This window comes from Acanthaster planci, linkage group LG03, assembly GCF_054643075.1.
Source record: "Acanthaster planci isolate LZ-2023a linkage group LG03, COTS_SCS, whole genome shotgun sequence".
Lineage (NCBI taxonomy): Eukaryota > Metazoa > Echinodermata > Asteroidea > Valvatida > Acanthasteridae > Acanthaster > Acanthaster planci.
The window spans coordinates 9,680,250-9,705,639 of NC_141779.1; the positions used below are offsets into that span (position 1 = coordinate 9,680,250).

Sequence of the window (25,390 nt, forward strand, 5' to 3'; positions counted from 1 at the left end):
GGAATCATCACATTGTCATTTGTTAAACAACGGCTTTTGCAGGTCCTATGCAACCCATTTGATGGCCGACGGACGATGCACGAGGGGCGACGCACGAGGGGCGACGCAGGACGGAAAATGGCATGTTTGGAACTGGTAAATGGCAGAAATGGGACACATCAAAAAGCAAAATGCGACGGACGACGGGCGACGGCAGATATGGAATTCCATAGATATGCACCCATGCTCTAGTCATTTATCTGGCAAACTATAGCTTCAAGTTGACTGGATTTGCTTGCATATCCAAGATAATTGATAATGGCTATATTTCGGCAAAGTCACGTACAGCTTATAAGTTAATGGAATGCTGACTGGCATGGCTAATTTACTTCAGTTATTTCGTAATTGCTTGCTCTATTCTGGTTTATTGGAATTGTTCCCCCGTCCTTTTTTCACACGCATCAAACCTGTCCAACAAAGATCTGTTGAAGGAATTTGTAGTAACTCTCAATTTGGAGAAGTGAATACATGGTGCATGAATTTACCTCTTCTCCCTTAATAGATTGTAAGTGAAATTTCCCGAAGCCTTCATCAGTTGACAGGTTGGCAGTATTTGGAATACACACGCTCTTCCCCACTTGTTTCGGGGTCACGTTTTCTTCAACTGCTTGAAAGTCTGCCCAGTCTCTGATATTTCCAATTGACCGCTTTGTACAAATTGTTCTGCTATTCACACACTGTGTTGGTTTTGCGTTTGTTTTATCTTTCTGGTTTTAATAATTTTTAGTTTCTATAAGTGTCCTCATTTTGAAATCTCTGGTTTAAGTTAGTTTGGTTGGTTTTTAGGGTTTGGTTTTTGACACGTCCTTGATATATATATATATATATTGTTTGTCCTTTCTCCTTTTAAACTTAAAAGTTTGCGTCCTTTGTCCAAATATCCCTAGTTTAGAGCTTTACTTTAGTCGAGTTGTCATTGCTTTCCGTTTTGCCAGGTTACATAAAAACTGAAAACAAGAAAAAGGTTGGACTAGCTGAAGAAAAGGTTTTAAAAAAAGGAACAAATAAACAAAACAAAACAAAAAGCTGACATTTGGTACATCATTGTTCTGTAAAGCAAACCAATCCACCAACCTTTACCACGATGAAGGAAATCTCCATGCACACTTCAATTACTAAGCCAGCATCCACTGGGACAGGGCATGTCCGTGTTCTCATTTTCCTCTTCCATGTTGTATATTTGATTGGCTTGTTTCACGCATTTGTTTCAGTGGTCCTTTCATGCATGACATTTATTTTTTGGTTGAGATCTACCTAAGTACACGTGCCCCGGTCTACTGACTTAAAACTAAATAATAACTGCTCTACATTTATACTGTAACAACGTGTAGTCGCGATAAACTTTTCCCCAACCAAACAATATTGAGCAGTTGATGTTGCAACAACTTCATCAAACTTCTGATGCACTTTAAAATTCAATATTAATTGAATAGGCTTGTGGGGGCTTTGATGTTTGAAGAAAGTACATGTACATACGCGACTGATTTATTTTTAACAATCTGTGTTTTCGTATCAACTTAGTTTTTATTAAGTTATTCACTGTTTTACTTCTCGTTTTAATTATTAATTGAATAGGCTTGTGGGGGCTTTGATGTTTGAAGAAAGTACATGTACATACGCGACTGATTTATTTTTAACAATCTGTGTTTTCGTATTAACTTAGTTTTTATTAAGTTTTTCACTGTTTTACTTCTCGTTTTAATACTTCAAAAGACAAGCAAACAGGAGGAAACGCACTTTTACGTGTGCCTGATATCCATCAAAAGAGGGCGGTCACATACAGGGCGAGCTAGCTGTACTGGGCAACTTTATTTCGCCCAGACACAACGCGATCTGTGCTGGTATGGTGGGTTTACGTACACGCTACATTTTCGTTGTTGCCCTTTCTCTATAATATATAAGCATAGAGCTACAATTTGGGTTTGTAGCTCTATGATATAAGCAACTCAACGACATAATATGTTTGAACTGAGCAACGTAATTATTCCATGCCCTTTGGGCGAAATGATAAGTAAACGACTTGAATAAGAGATAAGTCAGCTGGAGACGCCGCTTTTCCTTGTTGCACGGCACCCAGACTCGTATACACATATTTCACGCAAAATAATTCGGAGCCACGCTGTTTGGATCCTGTTTATTGAACAAAACGTCAGGCCAATTGCATGCACATGTAGGCTACAGTACATGTACATACTGCTGGCGATCAATGGACTAATTTGTCAAAAATGATCTGTTGTGCAGCCGGTTGTGGGCACAAGTCAGGTTATGGGTGTCATTTCTACAACTTTCCATCACCAAATGACGGGCCTGATTGGAAGAAGTGGTACGATATTTGGGTTATGCGTATCAACAGGGTGAATGGAGACGGAACGCAATGGCGACCCGAAACATTCCATACGAAGTTGTGCAGTTGTCATTTTAGAGCCGAAGATCAGTGGGATCCGAAGTCTCGTAAAGGAGGTAACATCACTACATGTACATATAATTCTATTGGAGTACTCGAGTGAGAGATCCATTTTCGGAAGAATTTGAGTTACGTAGTTAAGTTAGGCCTTCATGTAGCATGGTTAAGGACACACAAAATGTGTGAGGACGCTGTTCATTTGGGATATTATCATTGTCATTTTTTCAAAAGGAAATCGTGATTAAATTTTTTGGCCACATGATGTCACTCCTGTAGATTACCCTCAGAACTGTGGGGTTTGCTCTGCATGACATGTACAAAACATACCCCAAAACATCTTAAAACCTCCCTGCTTCCAATCAGTTGTTCTTTGTTTTGCAGAGTCCAAGGGAATCCAAACTTCTTGTATCAACATTTTTCTATTACATACTTTCCTATATCACTTCAAACAACAAAACTGGACCAAACATTTGTAAACTTTTGAGCCTCTGTAACATACTTGTAGTAGATTGAATATTCGATTAGTAAATTATTTGAATTGACTAAGCCCTACCTATGGCTGGTTGACTGTTAAGCCACTTTGCATGTGGAACACTTACCTTGCCTTCATTTTCTGGAGGGGGAAAGTTATGATCTGAACTACTGTACATATTCCTTGTCCTCATGGAGTGAAAGGTACATGTAAAACAATGTCCAAGGCAGACTATCAACAGATTATTTTCTTTTTAGGGGGTGGAGGGGGCAGAGGGCAAAGGCCTTAAATGGGATGGGGGGGGTTCAATCTACAACTTTTATCAATACACCTAAGGCACTGTACAAATAACAGGCGTGCAACTTTTCCTCGGATCAGCTGATTTCCTCGTTTTTCACTTCACACTCATGCCACTGAAAATTGGAAAACACTGTACAAAGCCTTGTAAAGACTGGAATTTTTCTCGGTTTTTGTTAAAATCCAAGTTGCATGCCTGAAATACTGGTAAGCGTTCTGTTCTCCCCTGTGCAAAATCATTGATTATTCTTGCTGTTCTCCAAAACATTGCCATATTTGCATTGATTTCTCAGGATGCATCTCAGGTGTATATTGTACTGCCCCCAGTAATTTTCCTAGTATTCATGTTTTTTTTCTCACACCAGTATGATGCTTTTGAATTTCAGCGGAATGGTGTAATTCATCGGTTGGCATACTTGTATGTTTTGTGGCAGGACTGAAGTGTAAAGAACCAGTGTTTTTTGATGGCCAGCCTACACCATTGCCACCCGCTGCATCAGCAAGTCACCAACAGTGTGCCGATGGCACTGCAAGCGCAGATGCTGTAAGTAATAATTGGTTTGAACTCGGGACAAGGAGTTCCCAGAACTGAGTCAAAGAAGTGTAGTGAACATGGTATGCAGACCTACTGTTCTAGCCCAAATTGTTGGGACGAGTGGCAATAGCCATACATGTACCCTCCCCATATACCTTCCCCACGTCCCCCACTCCCCCTCCCCTAGTCAATGCTGTCATGTCAAGCAGGTGCACAGACTGGGGAGTGAGACCCATCATTTACAGGTACTTGTAGAAGGGGCCAGGGGGGTGGGGGCTCAGTGAGATCTGATCAGGATTCTAGACTTCATTTGTAAAAATTTACATTACTTTATAGCATTTGAAGAAAAATCAATGGACTTTCAATTCAATTTTTGATTTCTTGAAAAATGAAAATTCAATGTTTTATTGGCTTTATATTTGGCTTTATTTGGCTTTATTTTCTGTTCTCCAACCATGCAGCATTTCCTGCTATGTTTGTAATCCAGTAAATAAAAAATGCTGGTCTTATGAATTTGAATCCACTTTGTTTTCTGGGAATAATTCCTGCTACACCTTAAATAAGTGTTAAGAGGATTAACAAAACCTGGAGATCAGGCCTTGAAATGAACAACGGCCACGACGGTCATTGCTGTCACTGGCTATCGTTGTCCTTACTGGCCGAGGTGCCACACAAAAATCTCCGTCCTCACGGCCAGGTTTGCCTTGCCCTATATTTACCGTACCTTGGCCCTTTTCCAGAAACATCCAAAAGTCTATTAAAACACGAAAATCCTTGTTTTCAGATGCTTGCAAATCCATTGAAAGTGTATTTCAATGTCGTGCCACCCCGATTAGCTGTCTTAAAATCTTCAATGTCGATTCCATGCGTGCACTGAATGTACAAATGTACGTCGTATACAGGTACATGTACGTCCACACAAAGCATGCAGTGTACATGTACTGTACACTTCTGTGTGTACATGTAGAAGCAAGGGTCCGGAATGTGCCGATTCTTCAATCAGTGACACCCCAGCTGCTCAAAAAAAACCCTCTATCCGTACACTCACATTCCAGCAGGAGTGCATGCCCCAGATTTTACGTACAGAGTTACCTGACTTTCTCTTTCTCAGTGCTTGTACATGCACATGTATGTCAGTATGTGTGATTTGATTTTATTTGGTCTTGGTGCCCTCCTAACTGGCCGTGATGCCCTTTAATTTTGCTTAATTCAAGGTCAAAGTGGCCTTGCCCTAAAAATTACCAAATTCAAGGCCTGGGTGATGCTGTTTGATTCAGTACTATTATTGGAGACAAACGGTATATTTGAGGATAATCTTCTCAAATTTCTTTTTCTGGTTCCACTAATCGGCATTTAAACACAAAAAAGCCACACATTTAGGCTGATACATACTTCGAGTGAAAGTGAAGCGAACATGAAATTGTGACGTCAGATCAAAGAGTCCACTGCACTTATCCTACCTAAACAGTCACTATACACATGTACGTGTATATGCAAATTTCCCTATATGCCTTTTGCCATTCGCTAAAAACTCGATCAACTGTAGTGCACCCTATAACCTTCAAGGCCAAGGCTGAGTCTAAGTCGTTGCCATTCGAGGCTGAGGCCACAGCCGCTGAGGCCAAGGCCAGTTTATATTACACACATACACATATACCGCTAACACAGTGTTCTCCACGAGTGGTTTTAGCACGGCGGTCCGCCCTGCCAAAAGTTTAGACCGCCCCCACTAAAGTTTTGCCGTCCCGCCAAAATTCTCACTATCCTGTTATATTCTCTGTTAGATTTTCCCTTTTCTCCACTCTCTTCACAATTTATCTAAATGTCAAGAAGTTTATAGCACTTTATGGAACGAACAGGATGAGTTAGCTGTCATAATTCAGCCCAACAGAAAAGCACTTCACACCGTTAGTGACCAAAGCCAGATGCAGTATACATGTAGTGCGAAAGCAAAAAATTGGACTGGTTCCAATCTCCTGGTCATAGCATTTTCATTTTGTAGCATCAAGAACCAATACCTCGATTGCATTGTTGTTTACTCGGAAAATACAGCCAATTTCCCACATAAAGTTCCGGGTTTTTCCTAGATCCAGATCACTTGAAAAAAAATTCTTTTCTTTTGCTTCTAAAACTACTTCTTATGTGTTCTACATTCTCAAACAGGTTTAGGTGAAATGTAAGTGTCTTGTACTAAATTTTTGTTTCAGAAAACATCTAGAAAAGAATTTTTTTGCCAGCTAGATTTCCGCCTCGAACTTTGACATTTTTTGAACGGTTATCAAATATCACAAGAGCCCAAAAATCGATCAAAAAACAATGTTTGTATCTAATGTTACGTTTAATCAAAATGACTTTTGGAGTTTCCGTTTGTTTTTGTAAACAGGCCAGAAACTAAACACATATTTTCCTAGTTGTAGATTACACTGTAAGTGCCCCCACATACAGTACGTTGCAAACTCAACTATACAGGCATAACAGAAATATATGTATGTATGTGACATGATAGGTTTGTCAACAGACTGTTAAGCGTGGGGGCTAGTCGCTGATTGCTCGTAGTACAGCTTAAAAACTCCAGTCCAAAGTTACACAAGTTTCACTTGTTAATTCACTGAAATTATTATTTATGAAGTAAATAATAATTCCAATGAATTAAAAAGGAGAACTACATGGAACATGTAGCCTAATTTACGCAACAAAAAAAGCTTTCCAACAAGCAATGAAAATAAGTATGTTCCCAGGGGATTAAAAAACTGTTTAGCCTTGTGTATAAATAGGGAGTCTGGGTACCGCACCATATGTAAATACCGGTACACAAAAATGATCCATACCCACAGTACATGCGTGTCGCAAGTTCTTTTTCCCAATTAAATTTGGGCCGGGAAAATAGAGGCGGCCTCAAACCAGCCTCGACTGATTCTTCTAGGCCAGAGGGGGCCGAGGCCAAGGCCACAGCTTTGAAAACCAGCCCGGAGGCCGAGGCCGGCCTCAAGACCTCCAACACTGGTCATGCCATTTCATTGGGTACTTTCAAAGGAAGCTACGCTCATCCAAACACCACAATGCTTCTTCCAGATGTGATCCGCACCTTTGCCTGCCCATCTGGCCCCCTCTGACATCCGGCCTCGGCTGCGAATATTTCCGCAAACCCTGTGCGTAAAAAGCACACATGCTCCTTGTGTCTTCTGCCAGGTCATCTTTACGAAGTTGCATTCGTCCAAACATCACACTGCTTCCTTTTCAACTGTCGTCTTGACTTTGCAGTCCCACTCTGAGTCACTCTCTTTGTTGGCCAGCTGCCTTGATCCGAAGCTTTCGCCCCTCGTTTTCAGTTCCAGAACCCAGCCTTCTTCTAGTCGATCCACTTCCGCATTCACCATCCTGGACTTCCTCATCCAGTGTGGTCACTTTGTCACTGCGGAGACGATTGTTACTGCAGAGTTGCATAACCCAACGGACAATCTATCTACATCTGAACCCTCATGCAGTCCTTCTCGGGATACGCAACAGCGCCCATTCCAGCCTTATCCTGATCCTCACAATGGGTCTTCCGAGGACGAAGAAATAGTCTTTGCTGTTAACTGTATGCAGTAGGAGATCCTTCTTTGTCTACTTCACAAACATATCTTTCCTGTCTTGGGTCTGCCACTACAGACAAGATCAGTCTGACTCCCTTAAGTCTTCCGGTAAGGGCCCTCTTCCTCAATTAGGACAAATTCTAACCTTGAGCTTACCCTAACCAATTTGGACAGGGCCCCCCTGTCGCACTCTCCGCTGAGTGGCCCTATATTCCACCCCTATCGGAGTATCTCAACTCGTTTGGCACTGCTCACCTCTCCTCAGGGCACTGTGCTGGTGACCGCCTACCACTTTATGTGAGGTTGTGGCAAGTCTGCATGTCGGCCAGATGGGTTCTCGCAACTTTTTTTGATTATTCTTCGGACTTACGGGTGGCTTTCCCTCTGACCATATTCTTCACCTAACGTCAATCCCTCCCACAGGATCAAATGGGCAGGCATTGGAAAAAAAGGAAAGAAGGTTAACTTGCCCCCAAGAAGTTCTGCAAGGGGCATCCTGAACACTCCATGGTGTTTCAACCCCTGTTGACTCTATTCTGGATACTGTCGATGGATCTCCAAATCGCTTACTTTCACAGCTTCAGTTCATCTACGGTTTTACAAGTTCCTCTGATTCATTTACGTGTGCATCAGAAGAACTTTTGGGATTCGACCATCCAATATCTTGATGTCCAAAGGAGTCCTCACCTGAATGGCGGAAGTTGTGACTGCCTACCTACTTCAGTTCTCCATTCCAACATTCAGATATTTCAACAGCTAACTGGGCTTAGACAGTTCTACACACAAGACCGCAGGATTAGCTTGCCATCTGCACTTCTTCATCTCTCTAGGTGCCATCCCCGACCCCCCTCGGGCTCCGGCACACAAACACGACCCTCCTTCAGCCCGATGATGGGTCTAGTGGACCTGGCACCTCTTTACCATTTTCACATTTAGGCCCCTCCAGCCCAGTAACTGGTGTTCATCCGGTCCAAATTGTGAACCTGATTGACCTCCAGGTTTTCAGAATGGACCTCATCCGGTCACAAATTCGTTGACAATTGATATGGAACCACCTGGTTTACAACCTCCTGCTCCCAAAGATGGATACTTAGGTGACAACTTCCTACCTACCCATCCTAATTTACAGGGGGTGCTTCCCCTCCTGACCTTCCAGTTCTCAGTGAATGGGAAGTCAACATGTGGAACTCAGGCGACCTCCAGCTTGGTACATCACTGCAGGACAACCACTAGGGCAAATCTGTCCTGTTGGATCAGACGATTGTTCCCATTGGCATCAGGCTTTGGGATTGAACTCAAGGAACCAATATCCTGATTGCCAACATTACAACTCTCCTGCAGTCGTGCCCTCTCAGAGAAGGATTATCCAGATGAAGCCGACTCTATATTACAATATGGCTGAGTTGATCTTCAAGGTACTGGTACTCGACAGTTCACACATTGTCTTTTTTTTCACAACAGAGAACTTCGGCTGCTGAGGCTCTGCACCTTGTTCCCCCACCTACAGGCCTGGGCGACGGATGTCCCCCCCTTCAGCTGAGATGGGCAAAGAATAGAATTTTATGTACAAAAATACCTCTGTAACTCAAAATGTGCACCACACTACACCCAGTTGTCTCAAAAGTTTTGTGACACCGATCAAGAAAATATTGCCTAATCACTTCAAAATTAATAGGTAAAGGACCCCCGCGAGACCTTGGTTGGAGTCATCACTGCCTAGCGCGACCGTCTGTGTTGCATGTGCACAGCACACGCACTGTAGACACCACTTTGCACTGACCGTGACAAATGCTGCTTTTGGGCTATCCTGACTTGTACTGCAGACCCATCCATGGACAACCTAGTCCCAAATCACAAACCTGGCCACCCCATTGCAGCATCTTTCATGCTGTTCCTCAGAAGACATCTACAGAGCAGCATGCTGGGAAACACTATCATCATTCACCTCATGCTACCTGAATAAAGTCTTGCGACAAGTTCTTCGTGGTGAGACAATACTAGCCTCTTCACTGAAACTATGAGAGCCCATGCTGGATGAGCCACCTCCAGCTCTTCCTAATGGCCTCCTTTCATCAGTGGGTCCTCATCATTCCACACCGTATTCCACACTTTCAATGCATCCCCACCAACCCTCCACCAGGTATGGTGCTACTCTAGTATGTAGTGACTGTTTGTGTAGGATGAGCTCAGTGGACTCCTCCCCACAGTCGTGTGGGATGAGTCTGCTAGCAAATACCTACCTAAATAGTCAATGCCCTCCCATCCTCCCCACTGTGGTTCAGACCTTGCACTCCGAAAAAGGATGAACATGGCCATGATGGCAGCAATGCCACAATGCATTATGGTAATGGAGGGTGCACTACAGTTGATCAAGTTTTTAGCGAATGGCAAAAGGCGTACCGGTATAGGGAAATTTGCATGTATAGGATGGCCCCCCCAAAAAAGCCTGAGCATACTTCAGCTATTTTTCACCCTAAAGCATAGGTATGGGTGGATGAAGAATCTTCTTAGAAGAAGAATGACACCAAGAGTGCCCTAAACGGATGAGTGGTTATGGTGTTAGAGCCAGTTTGTGAAGCAAGGTCATAATGTTGAAAATTGAGCAAAATGTGCCAAGTTAATTATGTTAAATTTTCTGGAAAGTGTTAAATTTATAAATAAAGTTTATCATTTTGTTTAGAGAACCATTTTTTTATCATCTTTGCTATAATCACCCTTCCCCCTCCCCATGTTGTACCAAAAATCAATAACCAGTGAATGATTATTGGAATCACTTCCGCTAAACTTGATCAATGGATTCCCTGGACCCTGCTTTACGTAAAAGGCTCTACACTCAAAACTACTCAACTGAATCAATTGATCAAGGTGCCATTCTCCTCCTAAGAAGATTCCCCATCCATACATACCATATTAAGATAGCCGAAGTATGCTTGGGCATTTTTTTTTGGGTCTCCCTGTATAGTGACTGTTTGGGTAGGTATTCACTAGTAGACTCATTCCACACTACCGGTACTGTGGAGGAGGATTTACATGCATGTGGTGAATTTGCAAAAGATGAACATTTTTGCTGCAAAGTTGTCGATCATGACATCAAATTCACTTCGCTTCTGCATTCGCCTATAAAGTACATGTAAAAACCGGCCTAAATGTAGGACAAAGCTACAGTACTGGGTAGCTGTGCGTGATGAATTCTATCCGAAGCTTTCACAAAGATCTGTACTTATGAAATATATGTACATGTACATGTACTGGTAAGTTGAGCACATTTGTCAGCTCATCACATTAGTTGCAGTGTAAGGTTTAGAAACTTTTGTTTCTATGCAGAAATCTCATCATATCTGAGATTATGCCTCCATTATGCTTTATTTAGTGTCTTGTACATTTTTACACTTTTTTAAAGATCATAATCTTATTTGACTATAAACTCTCTGTATTGTTTCTTAAACTGGCGCACACACGTTGCTATGGAGGTTTCACATTAACAGTTCTTTTAAGAATTTTGTAGGGTCCAACATGTCCAGCACCTAGGATGTACACGTACAATGTAGTGAATGTACAACAGTGTGCTGTATTTGTTCATCAGAAGGTTTGATCTACATGTACCAGTAGACACTGAAGATTTGGCAGATACATGTACATGTAGGTTTGATATCCATTTTTTTTATATGAATCAATTTGTCATGGAAAAAGTTTCATGATATTCCACTTTACTGTCATGTCATTTTTAGGCCATGTCTGTCTTCTATTGTAGTGCTAGGAGAAATTCAAATAAAGTTTTAAATGGGGATACTTGACTGTTGGAATTTACTCTTCTCATTTTCAAGTTGAACGAAGTTCACCCTCACCATGCACATACATTTACGAGTAGCAACAAAATCACACAGTGGACCGGTACAGCATGTGGCCTTTGCCTACATGTAGATTGTGCTTGATATCCTGAATCTAGCTTATATTTCTCACATTGTGATACAGGGTGTAATTCTGTGCCTCTGGCCTCAGGTATCTGCCAATGGCCTCAGGTATCTGCTAGTGTACTTAAGCTTGTTTTGTTTCTTAAACTCACATGTAACTCTTCCCCAAATATCTGACTTGATCTTCTGGAAACAGTTATTTTGCAATGCCATTTACAATGTACATACCATATCATGCTACTGGCATGTACATGTACATGGGTCTTCATCACACAATACAGCTGAGGGAGAACCAATGAAAGTTGAAAGCCAGTAGCCGTTCCCACGACTTGTTATGGTAAGGGCAGGGACAACATCACCAAGTTTGGCCAATCAAAAGTCAAAAACCACAACCAATAATCAGATTATTTTTGCGTGTAATATGTAGATGCACACATTTCACATGCTGAAAAGGAATGGAGAAAATGGGTTTTTTTTATGCATGCATACATGTAAACACATGCACGTACATGTACCGCGGTACCGGTTTAAGTTTCAAATGGGTCTCCAACGGGTTTGGCATTGGTACTTGTACATGTACATGTACAGTAGCTCTATACTAGTGTTGACTACTTCACAGAACTTACCATTGCATTACAGTCACTTGTTTTAATTAGACTCAGTAAAAACAAGAATTTACAAGACACTGACAAGCTGTTGCACAGGTATGTATTGAGTAAATTGATCTCTTTCAGAAGTCACAGAGCACTAGAAGAAAGTGCTTTCTTTGGTGTATCAGGTAGTACTGGTACAGGAAAACAATTCTTTCACTCAGTAAACTGGCTGGTATGGGGGGGGGAGATATAGAAATTCAGATTTTAGTCCCACTAAATTGTCACTCCTACATATTATACATTTTTAAAGTGATCCATGAGAATTCATCGGATCCTGCTATTTATATATTCACAGCAATGAGTATCTAACTGTTGATCTGTCTGCATTAAAAAATTAATTTGAGTGAGGTGTAAACAAGCCAATGTAACCTCCGAAACAATGTCGTAATCCACAACACAACTTTCATGTATGTAAAGGAGTTCATTGCAGAATTATAAACAAGCAGAGATTATATTATAAGCAGTGATCTTATGACCCACTGCATTTCCAAAATTGTGATTTGTTAAAAAAAGGTTTTTGTCAAAAACTTCACAACTGTGTTTTATTTTGTAGAATGTTAATGCAGATAACCAAACATTGCATCCTAAGAAAGAAATAATAAGCAAACCAGACCTTTTTCTTTGTGTTGATAATTAAAAGTTTGTAGGGGAGACAAAAACACAAAAACAAGAAAACGAAAAATAAGAAAAGAATGAGATATAAAATTGCATTACAGATCACCACACACATTACAGATCTGTGTCATACATGTACATGTAGCATGTGATCTCTAAAAGAGTTTTGTATCAGATAAACATTACAGAACATTGTCTTGATTCTTTCCGTACAAATCTCTTTTCTTCATGAATGTGCTGTTAATGCACATCATGTTGAGGTCTATGTTTCCTGAGAAAAGTAAACGGAATGAAACTACTGAAATGTTTCGGAGGTTACTTATGTGGTGGTGTCAGGGGTTTGTTAACCACTTGCTGTAGGGTGCCTTTGAAAATGCAGTGTGAAAAAAACGGGTGATTTTTCAATATCTTTGTTTTTCAACAATCTACAAAAATTCGTATCTTTTTTTCCTGAATGCCTAAACCCCATCTAGTGACTGTCTGATGGCTACTCTAATTTCAGCCTGGCCTGCTGCCTTGTAAAAAGAGCCCAGATTGTGTGATGTTACATAAGTTTCTTTTGTTTCCAAAACTACACAGTGCACTGGTGACGTCTTTTCAATAGGGGCCATATTAGCATGCAGCGGTTTTATATCGCTCATCTCTGGAGTGCTGGAGCGCTTTTGTCCCTGGTGGTAATCCACTCGTGCTGAATGCCACAATTAGTGGTATAATCTATCAAAAATGACGGATTTCCTCTGCTATTGGCAACTAAAAAAAGTTGGCAATTCCCAGCAGCTAAAAATAGCACATTGAACCAAAAAAAATCTATGTAATCAGCAGCAAGAAGTGTGGTGATGCATATGCATGAAAAGTTACTACCGAAAAATGTAACCTCAGAAACATGGCAACACTTAATGACCTGCCAACGGAACGGAAACAGAATCAGCGGTGCCGTGTGCTCAGTACGGTAGAGGGGCTGCATTTACGAAGGTTAAAATTTTATACTACACCATTCGCAGAACTTACAACATCGACCCCACACATGTTTTTTTCATGGCGGCAGCTGTAGCCCTCTGTAACACTATTAACCCTCCTATGCTGAAGTCACTCTTTGGGTCATTTGGTAAACACCTCAAAGAAGCACAGCTGTGTTGTGTTGTGCACTGCACTTACTGTCCCTCGCAGGAATATCAGATTGCACTTTTGTGCTGCCCAAGAACTGGGCTTCACTGTTTCAAGTGCATAATTGTGCAGTAAACCAACTGCAGTAAAGAGGACTGCACAAAAGACCCTGGGTCATTTTGTGCTGGCAACCAACTGTGTACACACTGAACCTGTGCATGTTTGAGTTCCATATAGAAACTACGTGCTCACCAGTGACTGTAGGCATTTGTGCTGTTAATGGCATCTACGATGGGGACGTTATTTCTCATTGCCATGTCACTGCGTTTTGTCTCACACACAATGCCAGAAACTCAATCAAAGATCAAAAGCTCTTTTTTAAGCCAATAACATCAGCAGTCCGTGCTGAGGGAAACCCAAAGGCAAATGAAGCAGCCACCTGCAGCACGTGCACGGAAGGCACCCGCCTAGGAAGGTCTGATCAGCAAAAACCAAAGGTTGAAGCATGTATTAAAATTAAAACTGTAGATTAAAACAGCCACTACATGTTGCTGCATGTTTTTAAAATATCCAAAATTTGAAAAAACTTATCGATCCTCTTATGTTTATTCCTGAGAAAAGGGACTTGAAAAGCCCAGGAAATGCAGCTGAGAGCATCTCAAGTCCAAGAATGTCCGGGCCTCGAACCTCACGCCATAGCTTCGCAAAATGTTGGCAGACCACAATGGAAAACCCCCACAGTTCTGAAAAATCCGGGGGAGAACCCTGTACAGTATACCAATTTCTCTCGGCCCGTCTGTTGGGGTGTCCATTCCTCTGTCTGTCTGTGGAGGGGGTAGGGCATCAAGCCATCCGCCTTTATGTTCACGTTTTTGCTTGTGGATATGGTTAATGATATGTATCATTTGTGTTTGTTTTAATCTGGAAATTTATGAGTATCAGAGCCTGGAATTATTACCTTTAAGTGTTGATTACTTTGAATGAAGAAATTGAATTCCATGTCACAGTTTTCAATTGTATTGCAGACATAAAGGGACATGTATATTTATACTTGAACATGCTGTACCTGTTGTACTGTATGCACACATTTACTGGTAGATTGTACAGTGTACATTGTTAGAGATGGATTGGATGATAGGTGGTGGAAAGGGGGATGGATGGGATGGTGGGATGGGGTGGCAGAGTAGGATAGGAAAGGGATGGGGGTGGAGTAGAAAATAGATGGTGTGATGGCTGGGGACGAGTGGGGATAGGGTGGGATAGTTGGGGGGTGGGTGCAGAGTAGGAAATGGTTGAAAAGATACTGGTACTATTATGTAAGGGAGGGGGTAGGAGATAGATGAGATGATACCGGTAGGTAAGGGAGGGGTAGGAGATGGATGGGATGATACTGGTAGGTAAGGGAGGGGTAGGAGATCGATGATATGGATGCTGGTACTGTAGGTAAGGGATGGGTAGGAGATGGATGGAATGAGACCGGTAGATAAGGGAGGGGGTAGGAGATAGATGAGATGATACTGGTAGGTAAGGGAGGGGTAGGAGATAGATGAAATGATACTGGTAGGTAAGGGATGGGTAGGAGATCGATGAGATGATACTGGTAGGTAAGGGATGGGTAGGAGATGGATGGAATGAGGACCGGTAGATAAGGGAGGGGTAGGAGATAGATGAGATGATACTGGTAGGTAAGGGAGGGGTAGGAGATAGATGAGATGATACTGGTAGGTAAGGGATGGGTAGGAGATGGATGGGATGATACCAGTAGGACAGGGAGGGATAGGAGATGGATGGAATGAGACCGGTAGATAAGGGAGGGGTAGGAGATAGATGAGATGATACTGGTAGGTAAGGGAGGGGTAGGAGATCGATGAGATGATACTGGTAGGTAAGGGATGGGTAGGAGATGGATGGAATGAGACCGGTAGATAAGGGAGGGGTAGGAGATAGATGAGATGATACTGGTACGTAAGGGAGGGGTAGGAGATAGATGAGATGATACTGGTAGGTAAGGGATGGGTAGGAGATGGATGGGATGATACCAGTAGGACAGAGAGGGATAGGAGATGGATGGAATGAGACCGGTAGTTAAGGGAGGGGTAGGAGATAGATGAGATGATACTGGTAGGTAAGGGAGGGGTAGGAGATAGATGAGATGATACTGGTAGGTAAGGGAGGGGTAGGAGATCAATGAGATGATACTGGTAGGTAAGGGATGGGTAGGAGATGGATGGAATGAGACCGGTAGATAAGGGAGGGGTAGGAGATAGATGAGATGATACTGGTACGTAAGGGAGGGGTAGGAGATAGATGAGATGATACTGGTAGGTAAGGGATGGGTAGGAGATGGATGGGATGATACCAGTAGGACAGAGAGGGATAGGAGATGGATGGAATGAGACCGGTAGTTAAGGGAGGGGTAGGAGATAGATGAGATGATACTGGTAGGTAAGGGAGGGGTAGGAGATAGATGAGATGATACTGGTAGGTAAGGGAGGGGTAGGAGATGGATGGAATGATACCAGTAGGACAGGGAAGGTTACGAGATCGATGAGTTGATGGAATTGAATCAGAGTAGGAGATGGTTGGGATCATGGTTTTTGGGGGCACAATAGGAGATGGATGAGATGGTACGTAAGGGAGGGGCAGTAGATGGATGGGATGATGCAGTGAGGGAAGAGTAGGAGATGGATGGAATGATTGGGTAGGGGTATAGTTGAAGATGGATTGGATAGTAGGAAGGGGATGGGGCCTTTAGAATGTTATTCATTTTAAATCCTTAACCCTAACAGCCCTGAATCCTCCAATTTTAATATGATTTTGCGCACACCCTAGGGAGTTAGGGATAATGTAGTCCAACATGTGTATCAGTCAATTTTTCTGAGAGATAAGGTTTGCGGGCACACTACCATTCTTATAGAGGAGATGGATTTCACATTGTATACATGTACCTGTGAACTTTCTCTCAGTCTACCTTCCATTGCAAAATAATATATAAAAATAAATATGAGGACTTCACTTCAATCCTGAGGAGTCAGGTTGGTGTAGCAGAGATGCCAACCCTTCTGATTTCACTGGAAGGCTTCTGGAGTGAAGGTCAACTTTACGACCGCCTTTTAAATCCTTCCGGATTTTAAAACAAAATGTAAAGGGTTTTCCCTGGAATATTTAGTGTACTTGTACATGTATCTAGGGATTTCCTCCCACATCTAAAACTGAACATGTTTTCATTATCTTCTCATTTGTCACCTCATCCACGGCGCGGCTCGCCATGGTGAGCACGTGCTCACGATCGCGCTGCATGGACCAGACGGCCCAGCTGAGGAAATCCCTACTATAGACTACAACAGCACATTCCACGTGGAATATTTAGTGTACGTGTACATGTTTCTAGGGATTTCCTCCCACATCTAAAACTGAACATGTCTTCATTATCTTCTCAATTGTCACCTCATCCTGTAATTGGCGCTACATGCACTATTGGATGGACAGATACAAATGAACGAATTAAATAAATAAAAATCTTACTTTTAGCAGCCAATTTCTTTGTACTTGCTTTTTTTTAAATTGTGGCAAAGCTTGCAGTTTGATAGTATTGTTTTTTTATATTTACTTTAGCAGTGCCATTTGTAATTTGGATGTATATACTGCTGATCATCCTCTTTCACGTCTTTGTAAAATAAGATGAAAACCAAGATGGCAGCGACCATAGGAGATGAGGGTTCGTTGGAAATGCAGCTGAATTTTTGTTGTATGCGTGTTTACACAGATGAAATGTGGGAAGCTTATAGCTTTTAAAAGTTCAGTTGGAGTAAATTTATCAGCTGTGGTTACCAGTGAACGCAGATGCCGGACTCACTTGAGGCGAAAATTGTTGTAAAGTTTGCCCAAACACACCATGTGAATTTGGCCGTGTCATGACGTGGAAAACGATTCAGCACTCCCCTGGCGAAATGAAGCTGGTTATCACCGTCATTGCTACCAGAAGTTTTGCAACGTAAATAAAATATGACAAGCCCAGTGCAGGTAAACTAAAGAAAAGGCCGATAACAGTAAATTTTGTCTCTCAGTTTGTATCGTTAGTCGAGTATACTGTTGCTATTATGAATTTAATACAGTATGACATTGACATGACTAGATATGTAGTATGTACCTGTACTTTCTCCCCTCTCCTCCACAACAATACTTGACAATTCCATGCGCTTCTACTGTTTCATTTACCACCGGTATGTTAAAGCCTCTACCAAGTGTGTGTTTTTAAGTTTTAAAGATTAGGCCTCTGTCATTTTGTACATGTATTGGTACCTCAATGGTTTCACTTGAATTACATACAGCTAGGTTGCCGAGATGGCTGACATTCAACACGTTGTGCACAAGAGTGACAAATTCTCCTCAATAATTTTCTTGAACTTAGAAAAAGCTTTCTCATAATTAGTTAATATTTTACCTTACATGAAAGTTTCCAGGAAGAAGTGCTAGGCCTACTTCATTGGAATCAGTTGAGATTTTTTAAATTTTCTTTTTGTTAAAGACGTGCTTTAAATTCTAAGTTATCTGCACTAGAAACTCCAACTGTTTGGTTTTCGAACCTGCCGTGTCATGTTTCTTCCAGCTGGAGATGCTGACACTGAATCTGCACATGACGAGGATACTCCAGACCCATCCCCAAAGAAGAAAAATGCTTCTGAGGTCCAGCTTATCACCAACAAAGTCTCACCAGGAGAGGAGTCATGTGCTGCCAAGTGAATGTATTATCTGTCGGCGGAAGCAGTACACACAGGATGGGAGAACTGAATCGCGATGGACAATTCCTCTTTTGAAGTGTGAACAAATACGTGCACAAACCTTCCTTGCAGCAGCAGAGAAGCAACATCATCAGTGCATTCTCACTCACTCAGAAACTTTACAAACAGCGTGGTGCTGAATAGATAACTATAACTTTAAATATATTTTCTTCAGTTCCATGTTTCTCATTGCTTTTTTCTTTTTTCCTTTCATTTTTCACTGGGAACATGGTTGGTCAGTTGAAAAAGATACTTCCCAAACACCATGGTGGTGTATAAATAACTATAACTGTAAAATGTAATCTCACCTTGTATTTATTTCCATGAATAAAAAATAAATTAATAAATGAAGATAAATATCTTTCTTTATGGCTGAGAATAAAGAATAATATTTATTAGAATGGAAAGGCCACTTGATCTGCCCCATGATCTAAAGCTTGTATATTTTCTGTTTCCTCTGGAAGGTGCTCTCAGAAGTTTGTAGAGGTGTTTGTCTTTTTTTGTAAACCGAGAGACCTTTTTGGGGTGTTTTGTTCCCATCAGGTTTTTGTGCTTTACAGCTTTGTGAAGCCAAGCTGTTGGGCAAACTCATTTTAGTTTATCTTTTCCAGTTTTGGGGCTATTCTGTTGATGAACTATACAACAGTACATGGGGCAGCGGGAGGTACAGTAATGAGTTGAGAGCTAACGGTTCAACATTGATGTGGTACTTATTAAAATTAAAAGTTTCATTATTTGCCAACTTTGAGGATGAGGAATCTGTAAGGTGTATTTTGGTATATCAGGCTTGCACATGTAGTATAGCCTGTACCGCTACGTACATGTGTGTGTCATCATGCACGCATTTGGTATAACAAATACCAGTGTTGTAGTCGAGACCATCACAAGACCAAACACAAGACCATGCACAAGACCATCACAAGTAACAAGGTGAACAATGAAAAGGGAATGCTTTTGTTGCAGTTCACTTGAATATAGCTTGTGATTCGAATTCATACTGGAGGTCTTGTGTTAGTCGTGTGTGGTCATGTGAAGGTCTTAAGTGGTCTCAACTGCAACAGTGACAAGTACCGGTATGGTCCGTTAGACTCTACTGAAATAATGACAAAACGTACAAATCCGAACTATTCTAAGAGGTTCAAGGTTGTGGCTGTATCACTGTCATTTCTTGATCAACACATGAGTGGCCAAGTAGATTAAATTTAATATCACTGTCAAGACAGGCAACATACATGTACAAAACCAGCACAACTATTCATGGAATTTATTATTGTTATTATTACTGGTTTATTGCTACTTACCTGCAACCCTAAGGTTGAGTAGCAAAGTTGTACATCAAAATGCATTAAAAATCATAAAAAATGCGTATAAGAAATATTACAATAGATAATAAAATAATGAAAACATAAAAACCATAAACAATACACATACATGTAAGTTCTAATAAATAAAGCACTGGGATCATGCAATATGCATTAAGGCACATTATATTAATGCACATTGCATATACTAAGACACCAGAGGAAAAATAGTCATCAGTAATGCCCCCATACATATTCCTGTCATCAAATCAAAGTTATGCACCATTCCAAAATTTAGTACACAAGTGTGTTCTTCTTTCCTTTAAGGCTTCTAAATCGAGTTAACGCAGAGCTTGATCAAAATTACAATAACTTTTGCCAAGAATGATGCGACAAATTCGTCTTTGGATTGATTCTAATTGGTTAGATTGTGCTGTCGTCAACGACGGATGCCAAACAGGAACAGCATATTCCATAATTGGTCGCAGGTAGCTTTTATACACACAGACCAATTCATCCTTAGTTGATCCCATCATTTTAAGTTTACGAATCATGAACAGCTTATGATTAGCCTTAGAATGTCAGCAATGTGACCATCCCACTTCAGGTTGCTCTAAAGGATGACCCGTAGGAGCATGACACTAGTCACATTAGGCAGCTGAACATTAGAAATATTGTAGGTGGCTTCTGGGGATCCCATCTGCCGAAATACACCTGTAATGTTTGACATTTAGCAGGATTCAAGGAAAACCCATTACTCTTCGAAAACTCACTCAAGATATCAAGATCATGTTGTATATTATTACTCTCTCTGAACAAACGATTTCCCCCCCCCCCAAGGTCAAGTCATTGACATATTTCCAACATCTATTATGACTGGAATCAAGAGCACTATTTATGCAAATCAAAAAAATCACCGGGCCAAGTTTAGTACCTAGGGGAACACCCCTAAACAAGGTCTGCCAGTCAGAAAAGGACTGTGTATATCTGACCCTCTGTTAACTGTCTGTAAGAAACTCAGCAGTCCATTTGACAACCGATGGGGAAACCCCAATCTTAATAAGTTTGTTTATGACTATCATGTGGTTTATTGTATCAAATGCTTTGCTGAAGTCAGTTAATATTAATGTGCCAATGTTACCTCTTCTATTTGCACCAGAGATTAATTGATGATAGATATCGATAATACAGTGAGTGCTGGACATACCTTTTCGATTGCCAAATTGTCTGAAGTCCAATTCAGAATTAATTGAGTTGATAACCCATTTGCTTACGAAGCTTTCAGCAACCTTTGCAAGCAGAGGAGTGAGAGAGATTGGTCTGAGTTTCTGCAAGGTGGGTGGTTGAACTTTCGGTATCGGAACAACATTAGCCTGCTTCCATTGGAATGAAACAACACCCTGCTTAAATGACGAATTTAAGACATTAGAAACTGGAATACTAAATTTGTAACCAAATTCTTTAAAGATTTTCGCAGGCAGGTTGTCTGGACCGCCAGTTTTATTCGCTGAAATCTTCCTAAGTTCTTTATAAATCTCCCAAGGATAGATTTCAGGAGGGTCTGACATACTAGGCCAATAGGCAAGTAAATTGTTCAAATTAATAGGCTCCTGAGTTTGAGAGAAGTTGGTAAGATAATTATTAATGACGTTAGCAATGAGTTTAGTATTACTTGAATCAATACTATCGATGTCAATAGATAAATCAATAGTCTTCATGTTAACTAGGTTACAAATTTCTTTGTGCCATCTTCCAGGGTCAATTTTCTTTAAATTACATACTTGACCAGTATAGTACAGCTGCTCAGCAGATCTAATTTGACGAGTAAGCTGGTTTCTGAGGATACGATATCTGAGTCTATCTCCATTATTGGATGTTTTTTGTCTGCGCAGTATTATTTTCTTAATTCGATCATTAAACCAGGGTTTATCGTCATTATACTTTCTAATAGCGGTAGTTCTTGTGGGGAAATAAAAATCAACATGTTTACTGATCATCTCATAAAAAATATTAGTTTCAACTTGACAAGAGCTAGTGCTAATTATTTCCTGCCATGTTTCATTTTGAATCCAATTAGCAAAAGATCGTACACTTAAGTCTTTCATCGGGTGAATAATAGACGTGTGATAGTGATTAGGCTTCAAGGAAATAATATCTGGTTCCTACATCACACAATTATGGTCACTTTGAGCTACTGGTTGCAAAGTCAAAGGGTTTGCGTACTGATTGTCAAAGTTAGTGATAATTAAATCCAATACAGCATTTTCTCTGGTTGGATCAGTGGATCACACAACCTGTTTCATATTGTTTCCATAACAGATTGGATTGACATCAAACTGATTAAAGTCCCCCAAGATGACCAGGCCAATACAGTGTATGTGGCCTACAAATCAGCCATTGATCTATGGTAGCATTGATGTCCTGATACAATAAATTAATATGTGTTGAATCTGGAGCAATATAAACTGCAAAGATGGCAATTGCAGGAATGCTTCTCGGGAACTTGGGGTAATGCACCAACAACCTCTCTCCTTCGATTTCTGGTGGGACAGATGCTGCGGCGGTTACTTGACCAGACCCTCATGAACCATATGGAATAATCCTCAGCATGCAACTTGCCAATCCTCTGTTGAGCATTCTCATTTTGAAAACTCTGTTTGCACAAAATTAACAAATGATCACATTGAAACTCTTTGTTTGCGCTCTAGAAGGCTTGAACTGAATAAACTCCACAGATGTGTGAAAAGAAATGCTGCATATATAAGAAAATTATCCTCAAGGCGGTTGCTAAGATGATAAACTTTTTCCCTTTTCAATCGATCTCTTGGTCCTTTTTCCCAGAACAACGAGACACAGCATACAACAGGCCAGAATCTCAACTGCACTCAATACAATCAGTTTTATCTAGCTAGATTTTTCTGTTTGACTTTCATAAGTTATTTTAGACACTTCTGCGCATTGCAATCTACGTGTTTTACATGCATAAAACCAATCCAGCCACGTACCATGCACATTACAGGTGTACATGTACCTGTAGGCTTACATGGAAATTATGTGTCAGAGCTGGTGTACATGCATGTTCATGTGCTTCATGCATGTATCACACATGTAAAACTGGGAATATGTACCGTGAATTTAGACATCTCCTGGCACTATTATAATGACAGATAGACCTCGGTTTCAGTAATTAACTTCATGTTAACTTACTGTACTTTTGTACTGTACTGTCATTGATGACGTCATTATGACATCATAAATTAAGCCAAATTTTTTATCATGTATCTGTTGGCTGTGACTTTGATGACACTCAAAGATCTCAAGTTTATCAAAATGGTGGTTTGCAAACGTGTACAAAGTCAATGGGCTAAAATAAATATTGAAAACTCTGTAATAAATCAGATGATGATGTCATCATGACATCATAACGTTAATGTAATTCTTCTATCAGAGTCTTTATTGGCTATCACTTTAATAGTGATCCAACATCACAAAGTTACCAAAATGGTGGCTTAATAATACATGTATGTACAAAGTCAATGGACTACAAATGCATATGCAGAAAAACTGCTTCTTTAAATTCATGTCATGTGATCTGTGCTTAAACTGAGAAATTTTTATGAAATATTACTTGATACTTTGACTTTTGGTCATATTTGTCATCGAAGAGAGGGAATATTCAATCTGATTTCTCTTTCGTTCTGGTAGTAATTCTCGGTCGAAGTTGAAGACTACTCACTCATTGAGCTTGATAATAGCGTGTAGTCAAAAAACGTGTACAAAACCTATGGTAAAATATTAGATACTCAAAATTCAAAAATAAATCACGTGATGACGTCATCGTGATGAGTTTTTTGTGGGACCATCCTTAGATGATTGTCTGATAAAGGTCTGATAAACTACCAAAGTCTAGGGTGACAAAAAGACGTGTACAAACCCTTTGGAGAAAAGCTGAAAAAAGGAAAAGAAAAAAAGGAGAAAAAAAGTAATAAGGAAAGCAGCAAAATACCAACCGGATTTTGTGTTGGAACCTTAACCTTGGGATTTCATTCAGACGTTTGTCCAATCACATCAGCTTTTGATTGGACAAATACCAAAAGTGGTCAGAAAGTGTCAGATGTCTAACAGTAATTTCATGTTCTGGAATCACGACCCTCCATTCCAAAACTGAGCTGAAGTAGCTTTAGTGTTAAAAACTCTTTTTCCCAGTTTTAATTAGAATACTGCACACACAGTCATCCATGGGTAAAAAAAATTGTCCGCAGAAAGCTTTGAAAAAGTTGTGAAAAATTTGCATTGTGTGCATGTAATATTGGTATTGTAGGAGACCATGCCTCAGCCTCACTGTTTTAATTCTAACACATGGATATGCATATTGTGTAGCTGATCTACATTGTATCTGGGTTATTTGCATATTTGTATGCCAAGTAATTATTTGGTGACCTTTGTGCTTCCCGTGCGCAAGGGCTGGTTGTACGTGGTAGACATATACCAGGAAAATAAGTTCAAAGATTATTTTAGACAACTGACTGACTGTATCAAATTATTGTCCTGTACAATAATAACCCCTTGTATTATGTGATATTTGGTAATGTGTTAATTGAAGCTCACGTTACTTTACTATAATTTACTTGGTAAGTAACTCTTGAACTCTGTGAATATATAAACAATGCAGTATAAGAGACGGTTGAAAACTTTGACTGGGCTGGCCGTGGAGTTCCAGTTTTAGAGGGACGCAGAGAGCATGGGTATATTTTGATGTCAGCAGCACCCATTTTTACGTCTGCGTAGGCCGTGTCCCATGACGAATTTGTAGTATAGTCTACACAGAAACCCCCAGTGAATACATGGACATGTTCTTCTTGGTTTTGTTTGTGATATTGATGTGTTATGATGTTTAAGGACATTGCCGTTCACTTTTAAGTATCCTATGTACAGTACATGTCCATGTAAGCAGCGATACACATGTATGCTATAGTCTGTGAATGAACAGTTTGTATAGATACACTTTGATCATTGGGAGCTCTCAGTATTTTGTTATTTCAGGCAATGGGGGTTTTTGTCACTCCAGGATATAGCTTGTAAGGATGCCTGTGACAGTTGCTGGTCACCAATAAATCAAGGCTACAAATATCCTGCTGAGTCTGTCTCTGTCTCTGTGCATGTACTGTGCTGATGCTTGGTCCATTTCACAATGGGACTGGGCCTCCTTGTAGCGTCCCACTACAGTGTTATTTTCCTGAAGTCTTCAGACTGCGATTGGAATGAAGGATCTCGCTTTTTTATTTGTGAATTTCAACAGCAAATTTACAAGGCTGCAAATGCAGTTGAGTTGGTGTGACACTGCATAATAGTGGATAGTGCATACAATGTAGTTAAACCATAGAGCAAACTGTTGCTCCATTTTGAGAATTACTCCAATTGGCATGAATGTCTCACTGAACGGGTTTACTGATCTTATCCTTCAGTCTAGTGCTCACCACTGTGCTTGCCATTACAAATTCTTGGGTTCAGTTCAGACCAAAAGGAAGTGCATCGGTTTTCATATTAAATTCTCATGAAAACAATTTCAAACAATGATAGAAATCAAACATTCTATGTGTGCCATCTCAGAAAATATTCACAAGAGGAAAGAAAGTTGGTTGCCTGAACAAAATAACGCCAATGCTGTCTGATGAATACGCCATATTGACTCTGTGCATTGAA

At 40.6% G+C, this 25,390-nt stretch overlaps 1 protein-coding gene across 1 annotated transcript in view; it reads left to right on the plus strand.

The window, feature by feature from the left end:
• The first annotated feature begins 1,885 nt into the window (after positions 1–1,885).
• LOC110986653 (uncharacterized) overlaps positions 1,886–25,390 on the plus strand; it is a 29,379-nt gene continuing 5,874 nt past the window's right edge. Inside the window, exons 1-2 of the mRNA XM_087135164.1 lie at positions 1,886–2,499; positions 3,647–3,756. Of these exons, the coding sequence (XP_086991290.1) occupies positions 2,265–2,499; positions 3,647–3,756 (345 nt within the window). The 5' untranslated portion in view covers positions 1,886–2,264. The remainder of the gene's footprint in view (positions 2,500–3,646; positions 3,757–25,390) is intronic.